Source organism: Trichomycterus rosablanca, chromosome 3 (genome assembly GCF_030014385.1).
Source record: "Trichomycterus rosablanca isolate fTriRos1 chromosome 3, fTriRos1.hap1, whole genome shotgun sequence".
In the NCBI taxonomy this organism is placed as follows: Eukaryota; Metazoa; Chordata; class Actinopteri; order Siluriformes; family Trichomycteridae; genus Trichomycterus; species Trichomycterus rosablanca.
This window is the reverse complement of record NC_085990.1, coordinates 37,190,248-37,215,992: the sequence shown is the minus strand read 5'-3', so window position 1 is coordinate 37,215,992 and position 25,745 is coordinate 37,190,248. Positions and strand designations below refer to the sequence as shown.

The following is a 25,745-nucleotide window of genomic DNA, read 5'->3' as shown; positions in this document are numbered from 1 at the left end:
GTAGTTAAATGGGTTGTAAGGCATACATTTCAGAATGGTCTGGCTGCTGCTTAGGTAGCGCAGCGGTAAAAAGACACGCTGCAACCAGAGCTGGATTCTGAGTACCTCGTATCGAATCCAGCTCTGCCTCCCCGGTTCGAGGCTGAGTGGCTGTATGAGCAACGATTGGCTGGTGGGGGGTGGGACAAAGAACCGGATGTGGGTCTCTCTCTGTCAGAATGCGATTACGACCTCTGCCGGCTGATTAGAGGCGCCTGCACAGAGATAAGGAAGATTGCCCTTAGGGTGTGTCTCTCCGCATGCAACGCTGGGTGGCGCCAAACTCATCAATGTGCGGGTGGCAAAAGTGCATCCGGCTGCTGCCCATGTTTTGAAGGGGATATGGGTTAGCGTCAATCTCCTCGGTCAGGGCAGGGTTCGGCATAGACGAACGATGCAAATTGAACAACTGGATGCGCTAAAGGGGGAGAAAAAGAGGAAAAAAAATAAAATAAAATAAATAAAATAAATAGAATGGTCTGGCTAAAGAAACTGTAATAATGTGACTTTGTCTCCCCTACTGTGCAGGCCTAATGTACACCAGCACATCCTCAGGGGAGATTCCGAGATCATAGCTGATGCAGCTGCTGCACTGATTTCTAATCATTATGAAGGCTAAGAGAGGAGATGATGGACATAATTCTTATAGAAGTGATTCTGAATATTACGAATGGGCTCAGTATGGAGAGCAGGATAATGTGGTGATAAAACAGACAATGAATTAATGAATAAATATAATCTGAACAAAGTAATGTGAGTACTAATGGGGCACATCATTTGTGTATCTACATATAAATACTTTTTTACACAGCATCTTTAAAGCACACAACTGGCATATTCACTGCTTTATTATCATAAAAATATATAAACTATTTAATGTTTTATGGGCTAATGTTTTATAGGCAAGTAAGTTAGAAGTTTTATCTGAAGGGTATGTCACACTCACGTATGTACACACAAAGGCCAGCAGGGGGCAGGCAAACCTTTCCTAACTAGAGCTTGCTGTTCAGTGACTAACACAAAGCGGGATTTGTAAAGTTAACAAGCTAACTTAAGGATTTAATCAAGTTTAACAGTATCACAAATGTGGTTCAGCAGCTAATAATAACCCCAAAATGATGTTAATGTTAATTTAAATGTATTAAACGTTTATTTATTTATCATCATATGCAAAAAAGCAATTTGTACCTTGATATTCATTACATGTACTTTTTTTTTTTTTTTTTTTACCTGTACAGCATGTGTATATTAGCATTATATCAGATGATACTTAAACCTTCATTCATTTATTTATTCATGAACCGTTTTATCCAGGACAGGATAACGGCAGGTACAGTTCCACCTGGAAACATGGGTGCTCTGGACACTCATGTCTGTGTAGACACCCGGCAGGCCTATCACCGCTGAGATTTGAACCCAGATCTCAAAAGCTCTGAAAACTCTGAGGGGCAGTTGTGACCTAGTTGTTAAAGTACAGGACGAGTAAACATAAGGTTGCTGGTTCAAACCCCACAACTGCCAGGTTGCCACTGTTGGGCCCTTGAGCAAGGCCCTTAACCCTCACCTGTATACTGTAAGTCACTTTGAATGAAAGTGTCTGCTAAATGCCCAAAATTATGCCCTACTATGAATTGAGGTAATTTTAAAAGGTTTTGAAAAACATTTTCTTGCTGTTGTTTAACACAGGGAAGGAGAAGGACCCGAAAACAAAACATGGTCTTTTTCAATTTTTCAATAAAATATTTAATAAATAAATAAATCTTTTTGTAGATTCTTTTTGTAGATTGTGTGACTTTAAATGCTTCAATTTAAATAGATAGATAGATAGACAGATACTTTATTTATCCCTATACTAAACTATACTAAACATGGTATTATTGTTCATTTATGCTTTTCTGTCATTACTGAAACAATAATTTCTGTTACAATTAGTTGGTATTCCTAATATTTTTATATAGCTTGCTGTGCTTTGTTATTGGTAAACTTGCCTCAAACATTCCACGCTCTCATGCATCCTTCGTTCAACATAATCCTGAATGCCCTGATTTCAACACAGCATTTGAGTCAAAGGCAAGTGTACACAAAACTGTTAATATGCTTCTTTATACTTTATATAATTTACACCCACTTGTACATTTTACTTCATGACCATACATTTTATTTGATTTCACATGACGTAATCAAACCAACTCCAAACCCATTCCTTCTACATTAAACTGTGAATAAAATCCCAAAACACAAATGGAAGAGATGGAAGTCGAATGTTGTGCCTCCATTACCATTCGAAGCAGCTGAAGCCCATTAGTAGATGCTTAGAGCTGGCAGTATTAATCCTATACTAGGCAGATCCAGACCCACCTGGCAGAACATCGAGGCCATTTGGATGCCCGGAGCAGAAGCAGGCACTGGTTCCAGCTGCTCCTGCTCTGCCGAAAGTGCCAGGCCCGAAAATTATGCTTAAATGCACCAGCAGGAGCCTGTAATGGGGCACAGCCAATCAAATCCAGACACATGAGATGAGATAAAATTGTGAAAATATAATGAGAAGCTGCAGGTGATGCACAAACAGTAATTAAAAAATAATCTAGGAATGTAGCCAGAAAATGTAGTTTGAGAAAAGCTACAGAAATGGATGAGAGATGGACAGGTGAATGATTGAACTAAAGGATTTACAGAATTAAAAATTAAAAACAACTGCTATCAGTTGCCCATTAAACGATTGGTCAGAAATACATAGGGAATACATGTTTTTAATAATAATTAGTTACAATGGGTAATTAGGGCGGCACAGTGGCTAAGTGGGTAGCACTGTCACCTCACAGCAAGAAGGTCCTGGGTTCAATCCCCAGATGGGGTGGTCCGGGTCCTTTCTGTGTAGAGTTTGCATGTTCTCCCTGTGTCTACGTGGGTTTACTCCGGGTGCTCCGGTTTTCTCCCACAGTCCAAAGACATGAAAGTGAGGTAAGTTGGAGATACTAAATCGTCCATGACTGTGTTTGATATAACCTTGTGAACTGATGAATACCTTGTGTAATGAGTAACTACTGTTTCCTGTCATGACTGTAACCAGTGTAAAACATGACGTTAAAATCCCAATAAACAAACAACAACAATGGGTAATTACTTAGACCCCTATGCACAAAAGCAATATAAAGCGCTGAAAAACTTTAACTAGAACAGGACTGAAGTTAAATGCACCTAAGTTTAAAATTTGCACCTGATACGCTTGATGCACACACCTGATATAATGGAATTTGGTTGCCTAACCAAGTGACAGCTGTTATTTTCTCAGCCATCAAGAAAGGTGGTGGAAAGCCCACAACTTGTTTTCTGACCAACTACTGGGAGAATGCAATTTTCAGAACTGATTTGAAACCTGGGGCTATAGGAAAGTGATCCGACTAATGCTAGATTGCTTTTATGCACTGCAAGCACCCAATTAACTGTGACTGCAAAGCAATTTAAGAAAATGAAAGATAGAAGGGTACAACATTTTATTCAAACTACGATTAGGAAATAAACATGACAGTAATTTAAATATATTTAAAAATCAATACTGCAAAATACATTGCAAAAATAAATAAAAGTATGAATAACAGTTCCTTTCATTTTTCCAAAACTTTCTGTATTACAAATGTCACAGTGAATGATTTCAGATTGATAAAAAAAAAAACATAATATAGCGGAAAGAAAACTTAAATACTAAAATGAATTAAAAGAACAAATACACAAACATTCAAACAGAAATTATGTTTGACTGACCTATTTGGTGATATTATTTGCCAGTATGCACAGAAAGGGATTGCATCTCACCTTTAACATTTATATACTTACACATACACAGTAAATCAAGCCATGTTTAGTCTGTTTTTCTCCTAGTTAAGAGTGTGTATATGAACTAAGTGTATGTTATGTAACTTTACACAACAGGTAGTGCCAATCATGCAATCTGATATGAAAAGATATTTCACCAAAGCTGTAATAATTGTGTCATGATTGTGAAGTTTAATCATGAAGAATGGTTGAATTTGACAGTATTGTTTGTTGTCCAGCATGTATTTTGGTCAGACTGAAGAACAACGAGATTTTAGTGGAGCACATTATGTTAGTATAACAAGCTTAATGCAAACTTAATCTAGTGGTCTGGCAGCTTTTAAAAGAGTAATTTTGATGAACTGCTTTGTTCCATTAAATGCATAGAGATTCTCATACAATACTTCTGTACAGTTCCGTAAAAAACCTGCTTATATTTGGTTCCAAGTTTAACAAGTGTGTGCTGTCACAGCAAGCTTATTGGCTAACCAAGATTATACCATGATCATAGAAAATGCTCAATTCTAAATTAAATTATTTTTTTTTTTTATAACAGAACAGCGGCCAAAAATTCTAATACTGGGTGGCAATTATGACCAGGATGAAGCTGTTAGTAAAAATAAATGAATGAATAAATGAATATTTTGGAGTTTAGAAGTACTGTTCATAATGTTTTACAAAAATAAATCCACTCACTCTGCTTATCCAATTAGGGCCGGGGGGGTTGTACTGGAGCCTATCCCAGCTTTTCAATGGGCGCAAGGCACACAGTAACACTCTGGACGGGGCTTCAATTAATCTGACTGCATGTTTTTGGACTGTGGGAGAAAACTGGAGCTCCCGGAGGAAACCCACTCACAGGGAGAACATGCAAACTCCGCACAGAAAGGACCCGGACCGCCCCGCCTGGGGATCAAACCCCGGACCTTCTTGCTGTGAGGCGACAGTACTACCCACGGAGCCACCGTGCCGCCCAAAAATAAATCCAAATTGTTATTATTTTTGCAGTATTATGTTAAAATTCTAAACATATTACTGATTCTGACCTAAGATTTACAATTTTCCTCTATTTTATATACACAAAAATGTAACTATACACACAATTCTAAAATCTTGCTCATGGATCAATAACATGACTCCAAACTGGTAATCTGTAAGCACATTTCTATTTGCTCTTACTTTGATCATTCTAAATCAATTACAAGTTTTGCAAATCTCTGAACACAAATTGCATCATTTTCTTTACACAAAATGCAACTCACTGATTGCCAATTATTAACACTCATGTTGCACCTGTGCAGACTTAATTGGAAGAACACTTCAGTCATTTGTCAGAGTATTAAAGAGGCATCAAGTGACAGGTGTTAGCCAAGAAGATAGAGCAGCAAGAACACAGAGTAAAAAGACCTATCAGATCACACAGGCCATCAAGAATGAAGAGGATAAAGAGGACGACAAAAGCAAGCCAGTATTTCCTATAAGGTCTGTGCAGTTTAGATGGACCATGTAATCAATCATGGTCTTACCATGACTGAAGCTGGGCAGTGAGTCCAGAAAAAATTTAGCTTCTTTACAGTAACCAGGACTGTATAGAAGAGAATAGAATAACCACTTGAGTAGTTTTACAGTACTGTCCACAGTAATTACACTATACTGTAACTTTATTGTTTTTATGGATATCTACAAAGCTCACAGAGATACCCTACAGTGTTATGTAATAGTTTGTGTTACATAACTGTACAATCAAATGTGTAGCCTATAATGTTTGTGTACGCTTTTCACAGAACAGAAAGATGACCAGCAAGACGTGGCAAATGCTTGAAATTCACAGACAAGCAAGAGACCAACAAAGTCAACATGGTTTTGGAAAATAATCCAATAAGCCATCACCCTGAGGGAAATCAGAGACAGAGTCTTGGAAGACAATGTTCATTTCACAAACACTGACCAAGTCAGTCTGTCCACAATCGGCCGTGTCTTGAATCAACACCAGTTAAGAATGAAACAGGTATATTGTGTTCCATTTTGAGGGCAACTCTGGCATAGTGAAAAAGCAATGATACCAAGATGTACCCACTGCTGTTGAATATACTGTATTTTTATTGACGAGGCAGGGTTTTACCTGCAAAAGGCCAGGCAGCGGGTAAAGGACATCATTGGCAACTGCGCCATTGTCAATGTTTCTTGGGCTGCTTGGACGAATTGTCACCATATGTGCTGCTATTGGTCACTATGGTGTATTTCTTGACAAACTCAAAAATTACCTTATCCTCCCACAGAGCAGCCCATCTACATTGTCATTTGAAATGTTGTAAGTTTCTACCAGGCCGCTCTGGTCCATGACTGGTTCACCAACAACCCACAATTCGTAGTGCTGTACCTTCCACCCTATTTCCCATCATTTGTAAATCCAGTAGAAGAGTTCTTTTCAGCATGGCAGTGGAAAGTGTTTGATCGCAGACCCCATGAACATGTGGCACTGCTCCAGGCAATGGAGGAGGCATGTGATGACATCCACACAGATGAATGCCAAGGATGGATCTGCCCAGCCAGGCGTTTTTTACCCCTGCTGCTTGGCGAGGGAGAACATCGAAGCCAATGTGAATGAGGTCTTCTGACCTGACCAGGATCAGAGGTAGGATGCAGAGTGATCTATTTTATTGCATTTTGCATTTTTTCAGTTCAGCTGAACACATATTGCAGTAACAAATATTTATTTTGTTACCTTTTTATATCTGTGTACTGATTTTCTCATTGAACCTACACAGGTGAAACTTACTAAGCTTTGCTACGTACAGAGCCAGCCCTAACCAGTGTGGTGCCCTAGGCAAGATTTTGACTGGTGCCCCCTTGCATCATTCATTTATCATTTATAGTGTTTATACACTCACACAGACACTGCATAGCTTTATGGCTGTGAAATTTTCCTTTAGGACCAAAAACAGTATTAAACAGTAAAAATAGTATTAAAGAAACATGTAGCACTGAACAAATTATAAATAAAAAATAAAAATAGAATACCAGTAATTAATTCTCAGGCGTGTGAAGCATCAAGATCAATTACTTGCAGTCATCTTTCTGCCATTAATCAACCAGAGTTTACCACGGATTATGTCATTCATAAAGTCAGCTTTTTGTACAACAGTCTAAGTAACAAAATAGTAAAAGTTAGAATAAAATGTCTGCAATTGGAGAACCTTTGGAGGGACCTATAGGTCACCTATAGGTCACCTATAGGTCAGGTCAAAAGGGCAGGTCACCAGTCCATAACAGGGCAGACTCATAAACACACACACTTACACTTTAGTAGCTTCAACTGACCAGACTCCATGTCTTTGGACTAGTGGGAGGGAACCGGGGCACCCAGGGGAAACTCACATGGACACAGGGAGAACATGGAAACTCTTCACCAAAAGGATCCTGACCACCTGGCCGGGGAATCGAAACCCAGGCCCTTTTGCTGTGAGGCAAAAGCGTTAACCACTGTACCTCTCCTTAATTTATAATGGAGCAGTGATTTCACATAGTGCAGCATGGTGGTGCAACATAGAGCCTGATAACTTATGTTTTATCCTTGCCTACAGTCACTGTCTGAGGTCTTGGCATAGGTTTCTTTTACTTTAGTGTCTTTACAACTGCAAACGGTAGGCAGCCTTTTTTTGCAAGTGAGTGAGTTAATCTGTATGCTATTGTAAAATAGTTCAATGTATTGCTGCCCTGCACACAGCAATAGCAGGTGACCCCACACAAACTGCAGCTCTGTTCAGAATAAAGTTACTAACTGTAAATGAAAGAATAAATGAACAATTTCATACACAATGTTTTTGACGTGTATATTTTGCACACTTAATTTAATACTCTATTACTCTATTACTACTAAATGACAGAAAATGGCTTCAAATAATGCCAACACAAAAATGTTAGAGACCACTGGCTGTGCATCACCTCTTGCAGGTGTGAGCTGTTTGGTTTTCCTTCAGGTGGGATCTTGTTAGGATATACACAGTTCTTCATCACACACTCGTGTTTCTGTCAAAAGGCCTGATTGCTTTGCATTCCCAGCTGCTGTTTCAGCAGGCCAAACTTGATTCGGGCACGCTCTAACTGCATTAGCCTTCTGCCGTGGCAATTTTTCCACTCCCCATCCTATTCAAGAGACATTACAAATAGCATCTTTATCCTGTGTAATAGTCTGTACACTGATATTCTCCCATCTATTTATCATCCTGCTCTACTTCATCTACAGATTATTTTCCTGTTTACTGCAAACGTTCTATTTTCCTTCCTTCGGATGTAGAGGGAATCGAATGAAGAAATCACAGTTTAGATATTAAATTATCTTGGTGGAGCACAGATGCAGTACACAACAGGGTTACCCACATTTGCCACTAAGTTAAACAACGTGAATTCAAAGCAGATGTATGAATTTTCCAGTACATTAAGCACTAAGAAACCCACGTAAATGTATCTTTCTTTAAATAAAAGTTAGAATCTGTTACAATGTAATATTTGGAATTTTACCATGATTTTAATCTTGCAAATGAAAAACAATTGACATATAATTTGGAGAAAACATAATAATGCCACCTAAACAACAACACATGATTTTATTCATTGTATTTATTCATTTATTTATTTTCTATTCTATACTAGCCCTAGTGAGGGATGCCAGCACAGAGCAGGATTACACTCTGGACAGATGTATCCATTGCAGGGCATCATCCACTCACCCATTAATTTACTTACATCTAATACAAACCAGTCAATCCACTTCTGGCTATATTTTTTTCAAGGTAGGAGTAAACCAAAATATTCAATGGAAACCCACAGGGACACAAGGTGAACATGTGTAACTCCACACAGACACTAACTGGATAGGCTGTGTGGCACCCATTTTACTAGCTGTGCCAATGTGCTGCAACAATTTATAAATTGTATAACCTCTCCGATGGCTAATTTCGATTACATAAGTTGCCAGAACAACAATCTTCTGAGCCGAGTACATAAGCATATTTATGAGGTGTAATATGACATTTCAATGTTGATAGCACTACCTAAGCTCCATAATATAGCTCAACAGTGATCACTTTTTAATCCCTGTGGCTTCCAAAGTGAATTTTCCTATGTTTGGAAAGAAATCATTTTAAATAGTTTATTGCATAATATCAAATAAATGAGCTATCATATACGTCATTATTTTTTTCATTCATTCACTTATCTGTAGTAACAATTATTTTGTGGTGTATATATTTTTTACAGCTAAATTCCCTTGAGCTTGACTTAAATCCAACACACACTTCCACTTTTGGCTAAACAGCATCCACCCTTATATGAAGGCTTTTCCCAAGATTTTGAATTTCGGTGCCTATATAGTCTATGGAATATCATTAAGCCATGTCTTCATGGACCTGCTTAATGCACAGGGGCACAGTCATGCTGGAATAGGAAAGTGTCTTTCCCAAACAGCTGCTACAAAGTTGAAAACATATCATTTATTCTATATAATTAACTTATACACCTGTTAGCAATGGGTGTGACTGGACATCTGAACTCAATAGACAGGGTAAAGCTACAATAAGGTGTTTACATACTTTCGTCCATATAGTGTAGGAGCTGTGAGGAAGTATGGGTGCCCGTCTCTGTACTACCTGTTATTGCAAAACTGATTGCCGTTGACTTTACTAACACATGCAGCAACATATTGTGTAAGCTCAGGTTCACGGATGATCCAACCATGGAGCACATCATCTCCAGCGATGATAAAAATATACCTACAGGACAGAATTGCCTCAGATTTTGTCATAGTGTGTGTACAACAACCTGAACATGCTTATAAGAGCAAAAATGTAGGTGGACTTCCATAAACAACTACCTGCCCACCTTCAGTCTGGAAATAAATGTTGCAGTTGTTAATATGGTTGAGTCATTCGATTTTCTGGAGGCTTCCTTCTGCTAAAACCCTTAAGTTAGAGAGCACTATTTGTTCTATTGACTCAAAAGTTCAGCTGCCTGTTCTGTATTTGTTACACCCAGTGGCTGCTAGTCCCACTCTATCAGGGCCTTGTTGTACAGTGAAAAGACTAAAAGCATATATATACTTTCATCCAGTCATGCTTCTGAAGCCTTAGGGGGGGTGAGGGCATGGTAGTCATGCCTGATATGAGTAAGCAATCCAAGTATATACCAAAGTATATCTATGGCACTCAAGAGATAAATATTATGTAAGACGTGAAATAGAATGAAACAGGCCACTAACCACTAAGGCTACCAGCCAACATTAGGCCTACATTTCCTGTTTTCATGTACAATATACAGCGATGTAAAAAGTATTACCCTCTATATAATTTATTCTATTTTAGATAATTTGTCATACTTAAATGTTTCAGATCTTTCAATAAAATATAAAGAAGAGTAAACAGAAGGTGTAGCTTTTTAATGACCATTCCATAAATTGAAGATAAAGATTTTTCCAAAATGCGTATCACCCATGAGAAAAAGTACTTACCCCTAAGCTGCAATCAAACGTTTGAGATGAGTCGTTTACATTGCCATGGAGGAATATTGGCCCACCTTTTTTGCAGAATGGTTTTCATTCAGCTATATTCAAGGGTTTGTAAGCATTATCTGCCTGTTTAAGGTCTTGCCACAGCATCTTAATGAACCTCATGAACCTTAAAGAACCGCCACTCCAAAACCCTTAATGTATTACTTTTGAGCAATTCAAAGTTGGACTTGCTTGTGTGCTTTGGATTATTGTCCTGCTGCATAACCCAACTGCACTTAAGCTTTGGGTCACAAACTGACTGGAGGATACTCTGATAGAAGGCAGAATTCATGATTCCATCAGTTATGTCCAGGTTCTGCAGAAGCAAAGCAGCTCCAGATCATGCCACTACCACCCCCATGTTTGACTTGACTTGTTGTATGATGTTTTTATAGTGGAATGCGTTGTTAGCTTTAAGCCAGACATAATGTCTTGTAAAATTTTCACCTTTACCTGATCAGTCCATTTAATATTATTCCAAAAATCTTGGGATCTAGAAGATTTTTTTGCAAATGTGAGGTGTGTGTTCTTCTTGTGGTGGTTGTGCCTTGCAAATCTCTCATTGATGCCATTTTTGCCTAGTGTCATTCTTATTGTGGAATTGTGTACATTGACCTTAACTGAGACAAGTAAAGCCTGCAGGTTTTTAGAAGTTTGTCTGGGTTCTTTTGTGACCTCCTGGATGAGTTGTTGATGTATTATTAGTAAACATTTGGTAGGCCGACCGCTCATGGAAAGGTTCACCACTGTTCCAAGGTTTCTCCATTTGTGGATAATGCCTCGCACTGTGCTTTGCTGTAGTCCCAAAGCCATAGCAAAGGCTTGTTGTTGATAAATACCACACAATTTCACATAGTGCACACTTTATTTTTTTATCCATCAGTTTTCTGGTCTTTTCAAAGTACTTTTCTAAGAATCTTTTATTTACTAAATTTAGTAAACAACTTTTAAAGGTATCTTGTCTTACACTGCTGTATCTTAAACAGAAAACAGAAATGCCTTGGCTTTTTGACAATAAATCATGCCCTTTAACTTCTGCCCATTTACTGGGCAGCTAAAACTGTCAGATTGACCTTATACAGCTTTGATAAACAATCCCATGTTTTTGGAAGTTCTTTTTAAGTGGCTCTCCGAAGCTCTTCTAGTTCCTTGTTTGTGAATATGATTGACTACTGATTAACTAAATTTTTATTTACTAATTTCTATGTAACTTTAGCCCCCAGGATAAACTGTACAAACAACTGTTGTGACATTACAAACTTCATGGGACTTCACCTTCATGGATATATTCATGGATTCATGGATCTGCTTTTAATTCATAAATAAAAAAGAAATTAAATTAATGAAATAATCATTTATTTTTTCTCTTTTTTACTATATGAGGTCATTTTACTTATTTTACTAACACATCTGCTTCTCAGCAGGAGGAAATCTTCAGTGTAATAAGGTTTAAAAGTAGAACCCATAGTCCTCTGGCTAACACCAGACAGATTTGCTTACCATGTTTACACTACTGAAAATATGTCATAGTATATGGTCAAAAGTATTTGGACACCTGACCATGAGCTTGTTGGACACCCCATTTAAAAACAAATGGTATTAAACTAGAGTGACCTTTATGTGATCTTTTCAGCTATAACATCAGCCACTCTTCTAAGAATGCTTTTCACCAGACTGAAGTATGTCTGGGGGGATTTGGCCCATTCAGTCAAAAGAGCATTTGTATGACTGGGCACTGATGTTGTTCAAGAAAACCTCAATTGATGTTCCAGTTCATTTCAAAGCTGTTTAGTGGGGTACTGTGCTGGCCACTGAATTTTCTTTAAACCAAACTTTTCTTCATATCTTTATAGACTTTGCTTTGTGCACAGGGGCACAGTTATGCGGAAACAGGACAGGGCCCTCCCTAAACTGTGGCTTAGAGTTGGAAGCATATAATTCCAATATATAGTTGATTTATTACACCTGTTAGCAATTGTTGTGGCTGAAACACATGAATTTAATCATTTAAAAAAATTGTCCATATAGTGTAGCTTTAGATTATTTTGTGTTTGTACAGCCTTGTATGTTGAATACCCTTTATCATACAATTTCCTGTGAAAATATTCACACACCACCTTAACAAAGTCAAAAGCTGGTATGTTTCTGACTGAGAATGTGCTTTGTCATTGTTTGGTTAGTTTATCATGAAGCAATACAATCCACTAGGGAAAAAAACTGTTTGTATTGAACCCATCCAGTTACCTGGAAAGTTGCCCCATCAAAGGACATCACAGTGGCCATGTCAGCTCTAAAATATGATGCTGTGCAGACATGCATGCAACATTGTACATTCAGTTGATTCAATGCAAGATTGATTCTCTGGATATCAGGCTAAATATGTATTTTACAGTTAAAATGTCATTTTAATTGTATAAGTTATTCTCTTTTCTTAGGTCCCTTTCTTTACTTTTTTGGTAAAATGATATGTATAAAATAAGACCTAATGCTCCATTCCTCCCTCTAGTTTACTGCAAGCAAGCATCACACCTAGTTTGGGGGCAATTTAACCATGTAAATATATTTTGGGTGTGTTGGGGTTTAAAACAGAGGGTCTCTGTTTACTTTGTGCCAATAAAGTTATTTTTAAATAAAATATTCAATTAAAAATGATAGTTAAATAATTTGTGATTTAATAAATTAACAGTATATACATTCCTTGTAATTGATTTTTTAAAAATATATTCCTAATAATATTCAAAATACAATAAGTATTGAAATGGCTTAAGTTTCTCTGCTCCTCTGTGATATTCATAGGGTTCAACAAGTTTGTAACCCAAATATAGTTTTGTACTATCCTTAAAATTATAAATTAACATTTTCAAATACATCATACCATTTTGGGCATATCCTTTTACAACTCAGAATATGCTTAAGAAAAACATGCTTGGTTTAATTTTGCTTACTTGTACAAAGCCAGCACTGGCCCATATTTTCGGAGCCAGAATTGTAGCAGGTCAACATTCTTTGGCTTCCCCTGCTTTAATGCCCTCCCAGCACAGGAGGAATTAGCAAGTCAAATTTTTAGGGGTTATTTTTTTTACTACAGATGGGGTCATATTTACGGCTAAATGGAAGCTGGAGTTCTACAGTTCAAATTATCAAATGGTTTGAATTTTAAGCACCATCTCACCAACAGTCATGTACTGGCTTGTTTAACAGTGTAGACACAGTGTAAACAGATGCATAACCTGAACTTTTGTATCTAAAAACTATGCAACTATTTAAAATGTTTATTAGGAAATGAGTTATATAAAAATAGAATAATTACAAAAATAGCATACAAATATAAACACACACAAATAATGCTTTCCAAAAAGTTGTTTGCACACTAAATGTACAATACCATGTGTGGTGTACCTCAATAGATGTTTAGGTGATGTCTGTAATGCTCTGCCTGAGTTAAAACAAGCAGTTGAGATTACTTCAGTGTATTGGCAACCTGTTCGGGGAGTTTTCTAACTTTCACCCATTGAATCAGACCTCTCACAACCCTAACCCATAAAGCGGTGGCCAAACAGACACTGAATGAATTATTAAATGAATATCCCACCATGAAGGTGAAGCCTTTTCTTAAGAAAGTATTTGAACAGTATGGCTTTGTAGACCCAGTGTGTGTGTGTGTGTGTGTGTGTGTGTGTGTGTGTGTGTGTGTGTGTTTGACTAGCCTGCTTGCCTTTATAGGAAATTTTTAACAATATTTGGATTGTTACATTTTAAGTACTTTAAAAACTATTTTAAATAAGGTAATGAATATTTTCTGATTTCTGAGTTGCATATATTATTTAACAAAATACATTTCTGAAATACCATTCCTGACATTAAATTACCTTGTGGTCAACTAATACTATGTCCATTACTAAAAATAACTGATGTGATGACAGTTCCTCATGACATGACATTTATCTTTATGTACAATGTTACATGTTGAAGAAATTTACTTCACATTAAAATTAATTGTAGATGTGTATGAACTGTTTATGATTAAGAACTATGTATAGAAACAAGTAGCACTTAATGTGCTTAATAAATGTTCTTAGCTAGTTGTTCTGTGTGCTGTAGTTTATAAATAGATACTAACCACTCGAACAATAAAAAATCAAAGAATTTAATTCTTAAGTGTGCTTCATTAGTCTGTAGCCTGGTGTTTATATGTCTAATATATAACTGTCATATCTCTTCTCCAGAAATGGCCATGCTATGACCATACCAAAATTAAGGTTGGTTGTTAAACTAGCAGGTCTATTAAAGTGACAGTGGCAGCTGAAGACACTGGCAGCACAACATAGTACGAGTCGTTTCAGCAATGTTGTATGACACTGATATACTTGGGATCTGCTCCACCCTGGCTTTTAGTACTAACCCTAACAAACAAGAGTATCCTTACAGCCACACATACTTAGGTTTGTTCACAGTTCAGCCAGGCCAGACACTTCTAACAACGTCAGTGGAACTTTCTATCCTAAGAATGTACTGTGAGCGTCTTTGGTGCACCAGTTTACTGCTTAAAGCTGAGGATCTAACCTAGGAGGAGCTGAGATTTTTTTCTGATTCTGTTGCGTAGCTCTTCATGGCTCTGTAAGTAAAATCTTAATAACTGCTCTAAGGCCCTGTGCTAGGATGGGAGGAAAGCAATCGAGGAAGCTGGCAGGAAGAAAAAGTGCAGCCGAGGAGAATGTGACATCATCCGACAAAATCGGCAAACGTTCTGTGATGCGCTTTGGTTTCACTGTGCTCAGTTTGGCCTGTCAAGGTATGATGGAGCCTCCTGAGGAATTATGGGAGCATACAGAACTGCAAAAGCTCAATTTATCCCTAAACTGCATATCTTCTTTGCCTTCTTCATTGGGCAACCTTCAAAAGCTGGTGGTACTTAATTTGTGGGGTAACCAACTCACTAGTTTACCCGCTGAGATTGGCCAGCTTAGGAACCTAAAGGTGCTTTTTGCCCATCGGAACTACTTGACCGAGGTTCCTGAAGAACTCGGCTCCTGTATCAAGCTTGAGGTTCTGAGTCTGGCAAATAACCAACTCACAAGTCTCCCAGACAGCCTTTCTGCTCTTACCAATCTGTGCAAGCTCAACCTGAGCCACAACAACATAGTTTATGTCCCACCATGCGTCTACGCCTTGAAAAAGCTGGTCTTCTTGCATTTGGCCTGCAACAGACTGGAAAACATTGCAGAGCAGATCCAAGTGCTGGTTGATCTAAAGATCTTTATAGTGGAAGGAAATTGTATACACACCCTGCCCAAAATGCTCTGCTGCCTTACCAAGCTAGAACTGCTCAATGTGGACTACAATGACATTCAGAACATTCCTGCTGAAATGCACCAACTGAACAGGCTGGAGAAACTTGCTGCTCATCCGCTGGATAAAGGACTCCATATCCTGCACAATCCATTGCTGAAGCCTATTAAAGAAGTGCTGGATGGTGGTCTTCAGGCTCTTTATATCTACCTCAAGGCTAGTTGAAATCATGTGCAATGATTAAGAGAGAGCTTGGGTGCAATTGTTGGACTGTCTTTTGAAAAAATGGTAGGAAATTAATTTTAAATAAATTTTAACTGCTTTTTAATAAAGCCAAAAACTAAAGATAAAAGTGGGTTGTATTGTGCTACATTTACCCTGCTACATTTAAGTAACTTTAAACAATGGTACTTATGGAGGTACAGTAGTTTGAATTTGGGATAATGTGTACTTTAACTCAGGTAAAGATAAACATGTATTATATGTATAACAAATTTATGTTGTTATATGTGGCCATGTCAATCATCCTACATGGAGCTGAGTCATAAATGTTGTTCTGTAAATACGCAGTTCCATAGACAGAAGGGTTTGATGCACTGCAATTTGAGCCACAGTGGCCCGTCTGTTGGTCCATACCAGATGCCATAGCCTTGTACCTTTGTATCAGTTAGTCTTAGCCTCCCAACAACCAGTTAGCAGTTTGTGGCTTGTTTCTTTTTTGACTGCTGTTGGTGGGTACTCAACATGGCTAAGTAGTCTATGAACATGAACCTGCCACTTAAGAGGAATTAAAGATCCTGTAAAGATGTGTGTAATTAGAAGCATTTAATTGTAAAAATATCTCTTTTATTATGTGAAGGTTGCTGAAATTTAAATCTTTTTATTCTCAAACAGCAGTGACAGGGCTCAAGGGCACATTTAAGGCTCCCATAAGCCTGTTAAAAAAGGGCACCAGTTTGTGTAGTCATGCTAAACTATCTTTGGATTTCTTCTTCTTTAATGTGGTGTGGAGTTCATTTGGAACTGTCTATAAACTTGCTGACTCAGTTGACCCTTGTTGTTCACAATCACTACTGGAAAGTCCCAAGAGAAGAAGAGATGCAATTATAACTCCCCTCTACCATTTTCTTCAAATGCTGAACCTGTTTTGAAGAGCAAAGCAGAGACATTTCAATTACTTCAAAGGAAAGGTCAGTAGTGCCTCCTGTGGAAATGTACAGGGCTTTTTAGTTGAAGGGCATTGGGCCCTTTTTTTTTTTACCCAGAATTACATACGGTGTCAGAAGGATGAAGAAGAAGAGGGAGCTTTGGCATATACTAATGAACTGCATATTCAGTACTGTAAAGTAATTGTGTCTCCTCTGCATTTGTTATTGCAAATTTACCAAACTGAATGTTTTCAGACAATTAAACTGAACATGATATTACAAATAGAGAAGTTTCTTGTTTCAGTTACAGATACAATGGTACCTTGAAACTCAACGTCAGTTGGTTCTGGGACAGGCATTGAGTTTAAAAGGTGTTGAGTTTTAAGGTATTTTGTCCCATAAGGATGTATGGAAAACCTGTTAATGCATTCCATGGTCCCGTGGAACTGCGTATATTTTAGGCTAATGTAAAACAATGGGGTTGTTTTTGACACTTATACACTGAAAATAACACAAATACAATATAAAAACAATGAAATACAATTAACAGTATCAATAAAAAATACAGTAAAACCTGCTCTTTACTTTTACTTTATTGTTTTCTTATGCTTCTTAATTAGTGGAGAGAAAAGATTTTGAGTTTAGGGGACGTTGAGTTACAAGGTACCATTGTACATCTATTTAAAGAACATGCAGGTGTGTGTTTGCAATTTGTGGCTTGTCCATCCTTGGCCCACTGTTGGTGGGTACTCACCACTGCTTCTGTGAGCACCCCTTTCTGTTTCAAGATACTTTAGCCATCTTATCCGGACATCATAATTTTAGCCCTTATCAAAGTCAATCCGATCTTAATGCTGTCTATGTCTGCTAATATTACAAAAAGAGAAAGTAAAATGTTTACATTGTAGATTCAACTGCTAAAAGAACATACAGGTGCATGCTTGCAGGTGTCAGATGATGTTTCCAACTCCATCTTACTACCATCCTATATATCCCATTTTGCCTAAGCACTTCAAAAAGTAATATTTATTGTTATCAGTGAATACTGGAGTATTTGTAAATTCCTTGATGTGCTTTTTCTGGGTCTTCTGAGAAATTTCAGCATGCTAACCAACTACTGCTTTACCACTGTTATGATGCTCATTGTGGTTTGAAAATGTCCTAGAGCCTTAAGTTTGCATTGTTACCCATTCCTGTTCAAGATGGGTTATATTAATAATTTACAGGGCTATGTGCAATCACACCTGGCTGTGTTTTAATAGCTACATTGGCTTACCAATTCATATTGGTTAACTGGTCATTTAAATAACCAAGTGGTAGTTATTTTTCACAGGGGTAATATGGGTGTAGCACAACTTTATCCTTAAAAATTGGGTTTTTTAACGTGTTGTGTTTTACTTAAATTCTCTTATTAATATTATGTTTTGTTCAATAATCTGAAATACAACAAGTCAACTAGCAGCAAAAATACTAGAGCATAATACTACATGTTTGGCTGTAGGAATAGAATAGCTGGGTATAAATGTTTATTGTAGCAAAATTTGTAGCTTCTTTTTTGTATGAAAGTCTCTAAATCTATGACCAGGTGAAGTTTGCATGACTGTGGACAGTGACGCCTATGGTCCAGCAGCATTCGAGTCATGGCCAAACTGTTTTTGGAGGCTCTTGGACTACATGTTACCATTTAATGTTTTTGTTTGTTTTTAACCACTGTTTTGAGGACTTTGTATTTACTAAGAGGGGCTTGATAAGTCATGTTTAATTAAACTAGTTTGCATTTTTATTATGACCTTGGTGCATGATGGTAAAGTGTGTTCAGCAAGGAAACATGGGTCCTGTTGGAGTGAGTTGATTCTTTTATCTGGTCACTGTGTAGAATTTGGCATTGTTAACTCACATCTACATGGGCTTGCCTGGATACAATGTTTACTCTGACTTTGTCTGGCACTGTGTTGTGGGTGAATTCTTTCACTGAGCCTTGTGTTTTTGGTTGAAAACAGACACACTGCAACTCATCTGGGATAAAGCAGTTAGTACAATTGAATAAATGTACGTGTGGTTACTGTGCCTATTGTTTTAAAAGGTCTGTGTTAAAGCAAAAAATAAAACTTTACACTACTATTAAAGCACCTTTTGCATTCTTCACAATGCTGTCTTTGGCATTAAACTGACCACGAATCAATAAACACATAGACATTTTTTACCATTTTTTTAACCATGTTTTTTACTGTATGTCCATCCTATCCAGTAATATTTTATGATTAAAACCCATAATTAATCAGACAAATCACAATCTTCTGTCTCTGTTTATCAGGGTTGAGTTTAAAGTAGTCTACAGAGTCAACAGTTCTAAAAATAGCAGTGCATTTACAGCTGCAATTTGCTATTTGTGGAGTTCATGTGGCCCGTCAGGAATGTGTCTCAGTACTTGTGTTTATCTCTAACACAGCTTTCATAGGTATCTAATACATTGGCTGTAGTAATCTAGATAAAAACTGAAAAAAGTTCATTATTGTATGTCAGCTTTGTGCAAAGCTCTGAATGCATTATTGACCAGATAATACACTTTACACCATGAAGCTAATTTGCTAGGCTCCAGGTATTCTGTAACACTCTGAGGAAGAGTGTCCTCTGCTGTTCACAACCATTGGTAGCACAACACTACTTTCATGCATAACAGCAGGTACAGACAGTTGGGAGACAGATAATGAATGCAAATGTTTTAGATGAGTTAAGAAAAATAAGAACAAAAATGTATCAACTTTGAGCAACATTTTAAAAATTTTAAGCATCCTTAGAAAAAGCTATTATAATAATATTGGTTTTTAGTTATTGCTCTGCAGCATAATTTTTAACCAATTTATACCTTTTACCGTTTTGTTATATCGTCAGTCACTTTCTTTAATTCAATCAATATTTGTTTGGCCAGGTGAAATAGACATTTTAGATCATAAACATACACAGTGGGTATAAATAGTCTACACACCCCAGGTTTTTGTGATAATAAACTTTTTCCACCTTTAATGTGACCTATAATCTGTACAATCTATTGAAAAAATTAAATCTTAAAGGGGGGAATTGAAAGACTTGTAACAATGATGTTGCATAAATATGAACACCCTTAAACTAATGCTTTGTTGAAGCACCTTTTGATTTTATAACAGCATCTTTTTGAGAGTCTATTATCATGGCACATCTTGACTTGACAATCTTTGCCCACTCTTCCTCGCAAAAGTGCTCAAAATATGTCAAATGTAAGGCTTTTTCTGTACACAGCCCTCTTTAGAATTGTTTGTTTGTTTGTTTTATTTAGAATTTAACATCATGTTTTACACACTTTGGTTACATTTATGACAGGACAGGTAGTTACTGTTACAAAAGATTCATCAGTTCAAGTTCAATGTCAAACACAAAGTAAATTTGTCAAACATGTCATTGGACTGTAAGAGGAAACAAAACTCCTGAGGACACAGGGAGAACGCACAGAAAAGACCTGGACTGCTCCACCTGGGAATCAAACCAGGACTTTCTTGCTTTCTTGAGATTAATAAAAACAAAAATTAAAAACAGTGGTATGCCTAGTCTGGCCTGGTAAACTCTTTTTTCTTACACAATGTGGGAATTATTGGTCAATACCACTTTTCTCAGGCGAATTACAGACTGACTGGCACCAAGAATTAAACCCAGATAATCATGAACCCCACTCCTCCAGATGTTCCATGATGAGGACCAACTATAGCCTTAACCAAGTTAATTATTAAATGTTTAAAGACCTACTGTGAAGACTAATATTTTCCATATTATACTCTATGTTCATGAAAAGTGTCCATAAACATTTACAATAGGACTATTGAGAATTTCTTTTCCAACAGTAGCAGCCTTCAACTAAGATTCGATATTGTGTCTCATTCTGTCGTTTTGTGTCTCATTCACTGATGAGACACAAATGAACAACAATAACATAACATAACAACAACATGTTCATTTGAACATTATTTTCATTATTACTGTAAGAAATTTTCTAAAGGATATTTTGCAACAAAACAAAAATCACATTAATTTACTATGTTTTGTAATGTTAATTTTGATTATTGATAATCACTTAACATGGTCCACCACTGCATCAAGAAATACAACCTAACACCTACAATATGAACATTCAAATCTTATCTGAGGAAGTCCATGGTTATTTCAGCAAGACCTCATTCTGCACACACTATGAAAGGAGAATCTGACATCATGACCATGTACTGTTAAGCAGCTGAAATCAAGCAAGAATGGGCAAAAATTCTACTTGCAAAAACTTCCGAAATTAATAAAATGTGTCATTAATAGTAAAGGTGACACACTAGTAAACATGCCTCTGTACCAACTTTTTTTTCTTTGTACGTTTCTCAGGTAAATAAACATCTGTTAATTTGCTTTGATTTCCTTTTATTCTTTAATTCATTGTCTGTTTTACCACCGCTTTATCTTATTTAAGGTTGCTGGGTCCAGTTAACTGGGCAAAAAGGTAGGAAACAACCCGGACAGGTTGCCACAGAGTTGCCACTGACTGCAAATCTATGGAGGAACCTGAAGCTCCTGGAAGAAACCCACGCAGACACAGGGAGAACATGCAAACTCCACACAGAAAGGACCCTGGACCTTTCTACCTGGGAATCGAACACAGGACTGTCTTGCTGTGAGACAAAAGGGCTACCCACCAAGCTATTGGATTACTTAAGCAATAATAAAATAAACATTGTATAAAACAAACATAAATTTTTCTAACTGTAGTGGATATTAGGTACTAACTGTGGCACTGTCATTTGTTTAAAAGTGGTACTTTTTGTGAGTGACCGCAGATCTAGAGTATTTTTGCTGTGTACAAAAGCATACACAGCCATACACTTAAAGAGTTTTACGGTCCTGCACCTGAACCTGCAATTTATAGCAATCCAGTAACAAGGTTACCTTCGCTACCTTCACACCAGTGACCTCAGTTTTTCCGGCAGTCTGAGGATATTGTTTCTTCTACATAATGCACTTATCTGAATGTGCTGAGAGAACGGGGCACTCTTTTCTACTCTGATTCTCTTTCTATCGCTTCCTCACATTCTCCCTGGATGCTGATTAAACCACTTCATCTCTGTCACTTCCACTCATCCATTCAGAGCAGATTCGGTCCTCTTCTCCCCCTTTTCTCTTGTTAGTGTCCTTCTCAGCATCATGTAGTTCATTTGTGTCTCTTCTAATGCAGCAGTGCATTTGAACATTAAAGACTCAGATGTCTATGTCCAGTTTTTTAAAGGTGGTTTGTCACATCAAAGGCTGGTAAGTTTTTTACTACAAGAGATCCAATAAATGTTATTTGAAAACATAAAAACATACACTGGGTGCCAAAAGTCTAAGACCACTATAGTGACAGTGCTTCTATTTTACATTAATACAATAAGTTTTATTATGAATCATATCAGAATAACAATTTAAGTGAAAAGCTGGATATTTAAAAAAAATTGCAAGTAAGCACATTTGGGAAATTGACCATGCCAATATCATCTTATCTTTAAATTCTTCAAGTTTATATGTTTGCAGCTATTGTTTACCTATTCAGGTGGCGCAGCGATAAAATACGCAAGCACACCAGAGCTGGGATTTCGAATGCATCGTATCAATTCTCAGCTCTGCCATCAGGCTGGGCTTGGCTGCTATATGAACAACCGTTGGCTGTTGTTCACAGGGTGGGATGAGCCCAGGGCTCCTCATAACTGGTGCAATTACAACCTCTGCAATCTGGTGCAATCTTATATTAGATAAAGTGTTAAATAGAAACAATCTCACTAGAGGTCTCAGATTTTTGGCCCCCAGTATTTGTAGTTTGTTTTATTTGCAGCTGTTTACTTACCACTTTTGATTGGCTAGAGCAGAAGTTTGCTTGTGAATCTAAATCTATAATTAGACTACCTTTATTAGGTTTACCTATTATAAGTACCTGTTTATTTACTATTTTGGAAAAGGTCATTACATAAATACTGTGGCGTTAGCGAGACGAGAGAATTAACATAACACTCTTTTTCTTAGGAAAATAGCCCTTTTATTAAGTAATGACAGCTCTTGTATGTATTGCAAAGGCTTAGAAAAAGGGGCCAGATCTGATGTACTGCAGATCCCTCCCACTTATCGAACAAGTGAAAATGAACACATAGGCCACTTTGTACAACACACTTAGTGAAAATGGTTACTTTGAACACATCTCACTGGGATATAGCGCTCCCACGGCCGATGAACCCAAGATGGCCACCTACTTACCTTTCTATGACAGTCAGACAGCCGTTCGCCATTTAATCATGAATAGTCTGCATTTTTACTTAATCCCTTCTGATACTGTTGATAGCCTATTAGTAGACTATTCTGTTGTTGCTGGACAATTATCATTATTCACTTATAAGGCAATCTGCTTTATCAGGATGTAATTATTTTTAAGCTTAACTGGTGGTGTTTTGAAGGTGACAACCTACCTACTATTCATATAATGACAGCTCCACATAGAAAGAACTGACAACCCAGAAGTTGTTAAACAAATGCAAAGATTTTCCACTATCTAGACAGGTCACATAGAAAAAATTAAGTGGCTACAGATCACAATTCTAGATAAAAATAACTTTTTTACATACCTACTTTGGATACAGCCTACAGGTCTAAGATCACACAGTAAAACAGTCTTGTTACGAATTGTGCACCATACTGTAGAAATGTATATACACACCAAACTGCCTTTTCATGTCATGCAAATCTTAGTTTATGCCTTTTAGTCATTTTTCTAAAATTAAGTTATTTGCTTGATATAAGCAGTGATAACTGTAGTCCAGATGTTTCTCTTCAGAATGGTTTAGAGGGCAAACATATGATTTTTTAAGCTTTGTCATTGTTTTTCTTTGAGAAATAACTAAGTCTGACTTTTTTTAAGTGCTTACTAATATGTTTAAAACAGGTTAATTGAACTGTTGTCTTATTCATATAGTATTTAACCAACATTCACATAAAATCAGTATGAACCTGTATCACTCCACATTTCCAGCAAGTAGGCACAAACTACTGTATATTTACCCTAGGTGGTACCCTCTGTAATTGCATAAATGTAATGTGAACTGTGCCCTCTGCTGGTGGGTTAACATAACTTATAATGTTATATTCCGTTCTGATGGTGTAGATTTTACAACCTTATTTGGCAGCTTTGCCCCAGCGCCTTATTTTATGAGCAGTAAAAAATATGGATTGATTCCAATATTTAATTTTTCTTTAATTGATCACCGCAGAAGTATTGGAGCCCTTTTTCATATTTGTTACATTTGAAAGACGCCTGATATACAAATTATTTTTAACAGATGGAAACAGTCAACAATTGTTTTAGAAGGACATTGAGACAAAAGCTTTGAACTACAATTCTTTGTCATTCATTAGGATAAGTCTGCCTTCAGTACGTATTATATACAGGTACATGTAATTATTTTCAGCATGATGATCCTACGTAGGCAAAGCAATAGAACAGCCAGTGCGGGCTATTGGCCCCAGAGACTTGATGTATTAAGTCCAGGGTTAATGGAGAAGTTAAACTGTGTAAAAAAAGTGTTTGTAAAATGTACCTAATTATCCACAGACATTTTTAAATGTTTATCAAGGATGCCATTATTTTTGTAAATTACCTATGCATTTATGCAAATAATCAACGATAATCTTTGTTTGTCCTTCTGACTATCTTTATCACTGTGTGTGGGGGACAGGAATCATTTGCATCCTCCTTCATGCAGTTTATTATGACTGTGATTGTTCTCTTATTTATGACCCCGATAGCAAAAATGACCATATTCAGCAGCTTTTATAGACTGATTGATGAAGGTCAGCTCCCTTTATTTATTGTTATTTGTATATTCTCTCTTTTCACCAGCACTGACTCTAGGTGAGTTACAAATGAGTTAGTAATTAGTAGGAAGGGCATCTGTTTTATGCAATCTTTGTGTAGACTAAATATTTTGCTTTTATTGCATTCAGTAATCATAAACGGTTTTATACCTAATAGCTGCATGGATTTGAAAATGTTTATATTAACCTGAAAGTACAAAGTACAAACACATAAAGTAACTACATTAATCTACAGATTAAGCCTCAGAATAAAGCCATTACTAGAGATAAATACAAACACAAGTATTACAGAATATGTATATTTATATTACTCATTCTACCATGCTGATTAGTGACATGAATGTTAGTCAGAAAGTTCAGGTACTTCAGACTTCTTACCACGATTTTCACAACCAAGTTTTCTTACCACGATTCACAAAGTATTTTGCATATTCCAAAAGTTTTATTTCGTGTTAGAAATTATTTTCATATTTACGCTTACTAACTATGTTAATAGCATTTGAGTCAGACAGGTTTTCTATGATTAAACTTGCTACTGAACAGCTTAATAATGTTATGTTGTAGGTGGTAGTGAGTGAAATGACCAGTGTGCCCAATAGATAAGTATTTGAAATATAAATATATATATAGGCTACATATATATTTTGTTTACTACTATGGTGTTTTTAATGATTGTTTTGCTGACAAGCCCCATACACTGTCTGGCCAAAAGTATTTGTACAGCTTAGCTTGGCTTGTAGAACATCCAATTTCAAAAACAAATGGAATTAAATAGAGAGACCTGTATGTGCTCATTTAAGATGTAATAACTCCTCTCTCTTCTAAGAAGGCTTCTCACAAGACTTTAAAGTATGTCTGTGGGAATTTTTTCCCATTCAGTCAAAAGAGCATTTGTATAGCTGGGCACTTACGTTGGTCAAGGAAGTCTCAATTGACGTTCCAGTTCATTTCAAAGCTGTTCAGTGTGGCTGAGGCCAGGGCTGAGTTTCTTTAAACCAAACTTTTCTTCA

At 36.9% G+C, this 25,745-nt stretch overlaps 1 protein-coding gene across 1 annotated transcript; it reads left to right on the top strand.

Moving 5' to 3' along the window:
• The first annotated feature begins 15,055 nt into the window (after window positions 1–15,055).
• lrrc30a (leucine rich repeat containing 30a) lies at window positions 15,056–15,966 on the top strand. The gene has a single exon (XM_062992073.1). It carries the CDS (start codon window positions 15,056–15,058, stop codon window positions 15,908–15,910), a length of 855 nt encoding a protein of 284 aa, XP_062848143.1. The 3' UTR covers window positions 15,911–15,966.
• The last annotated feature ends 9,779 nt before the right edge of the window (window positions 15,967–25,745 follow it).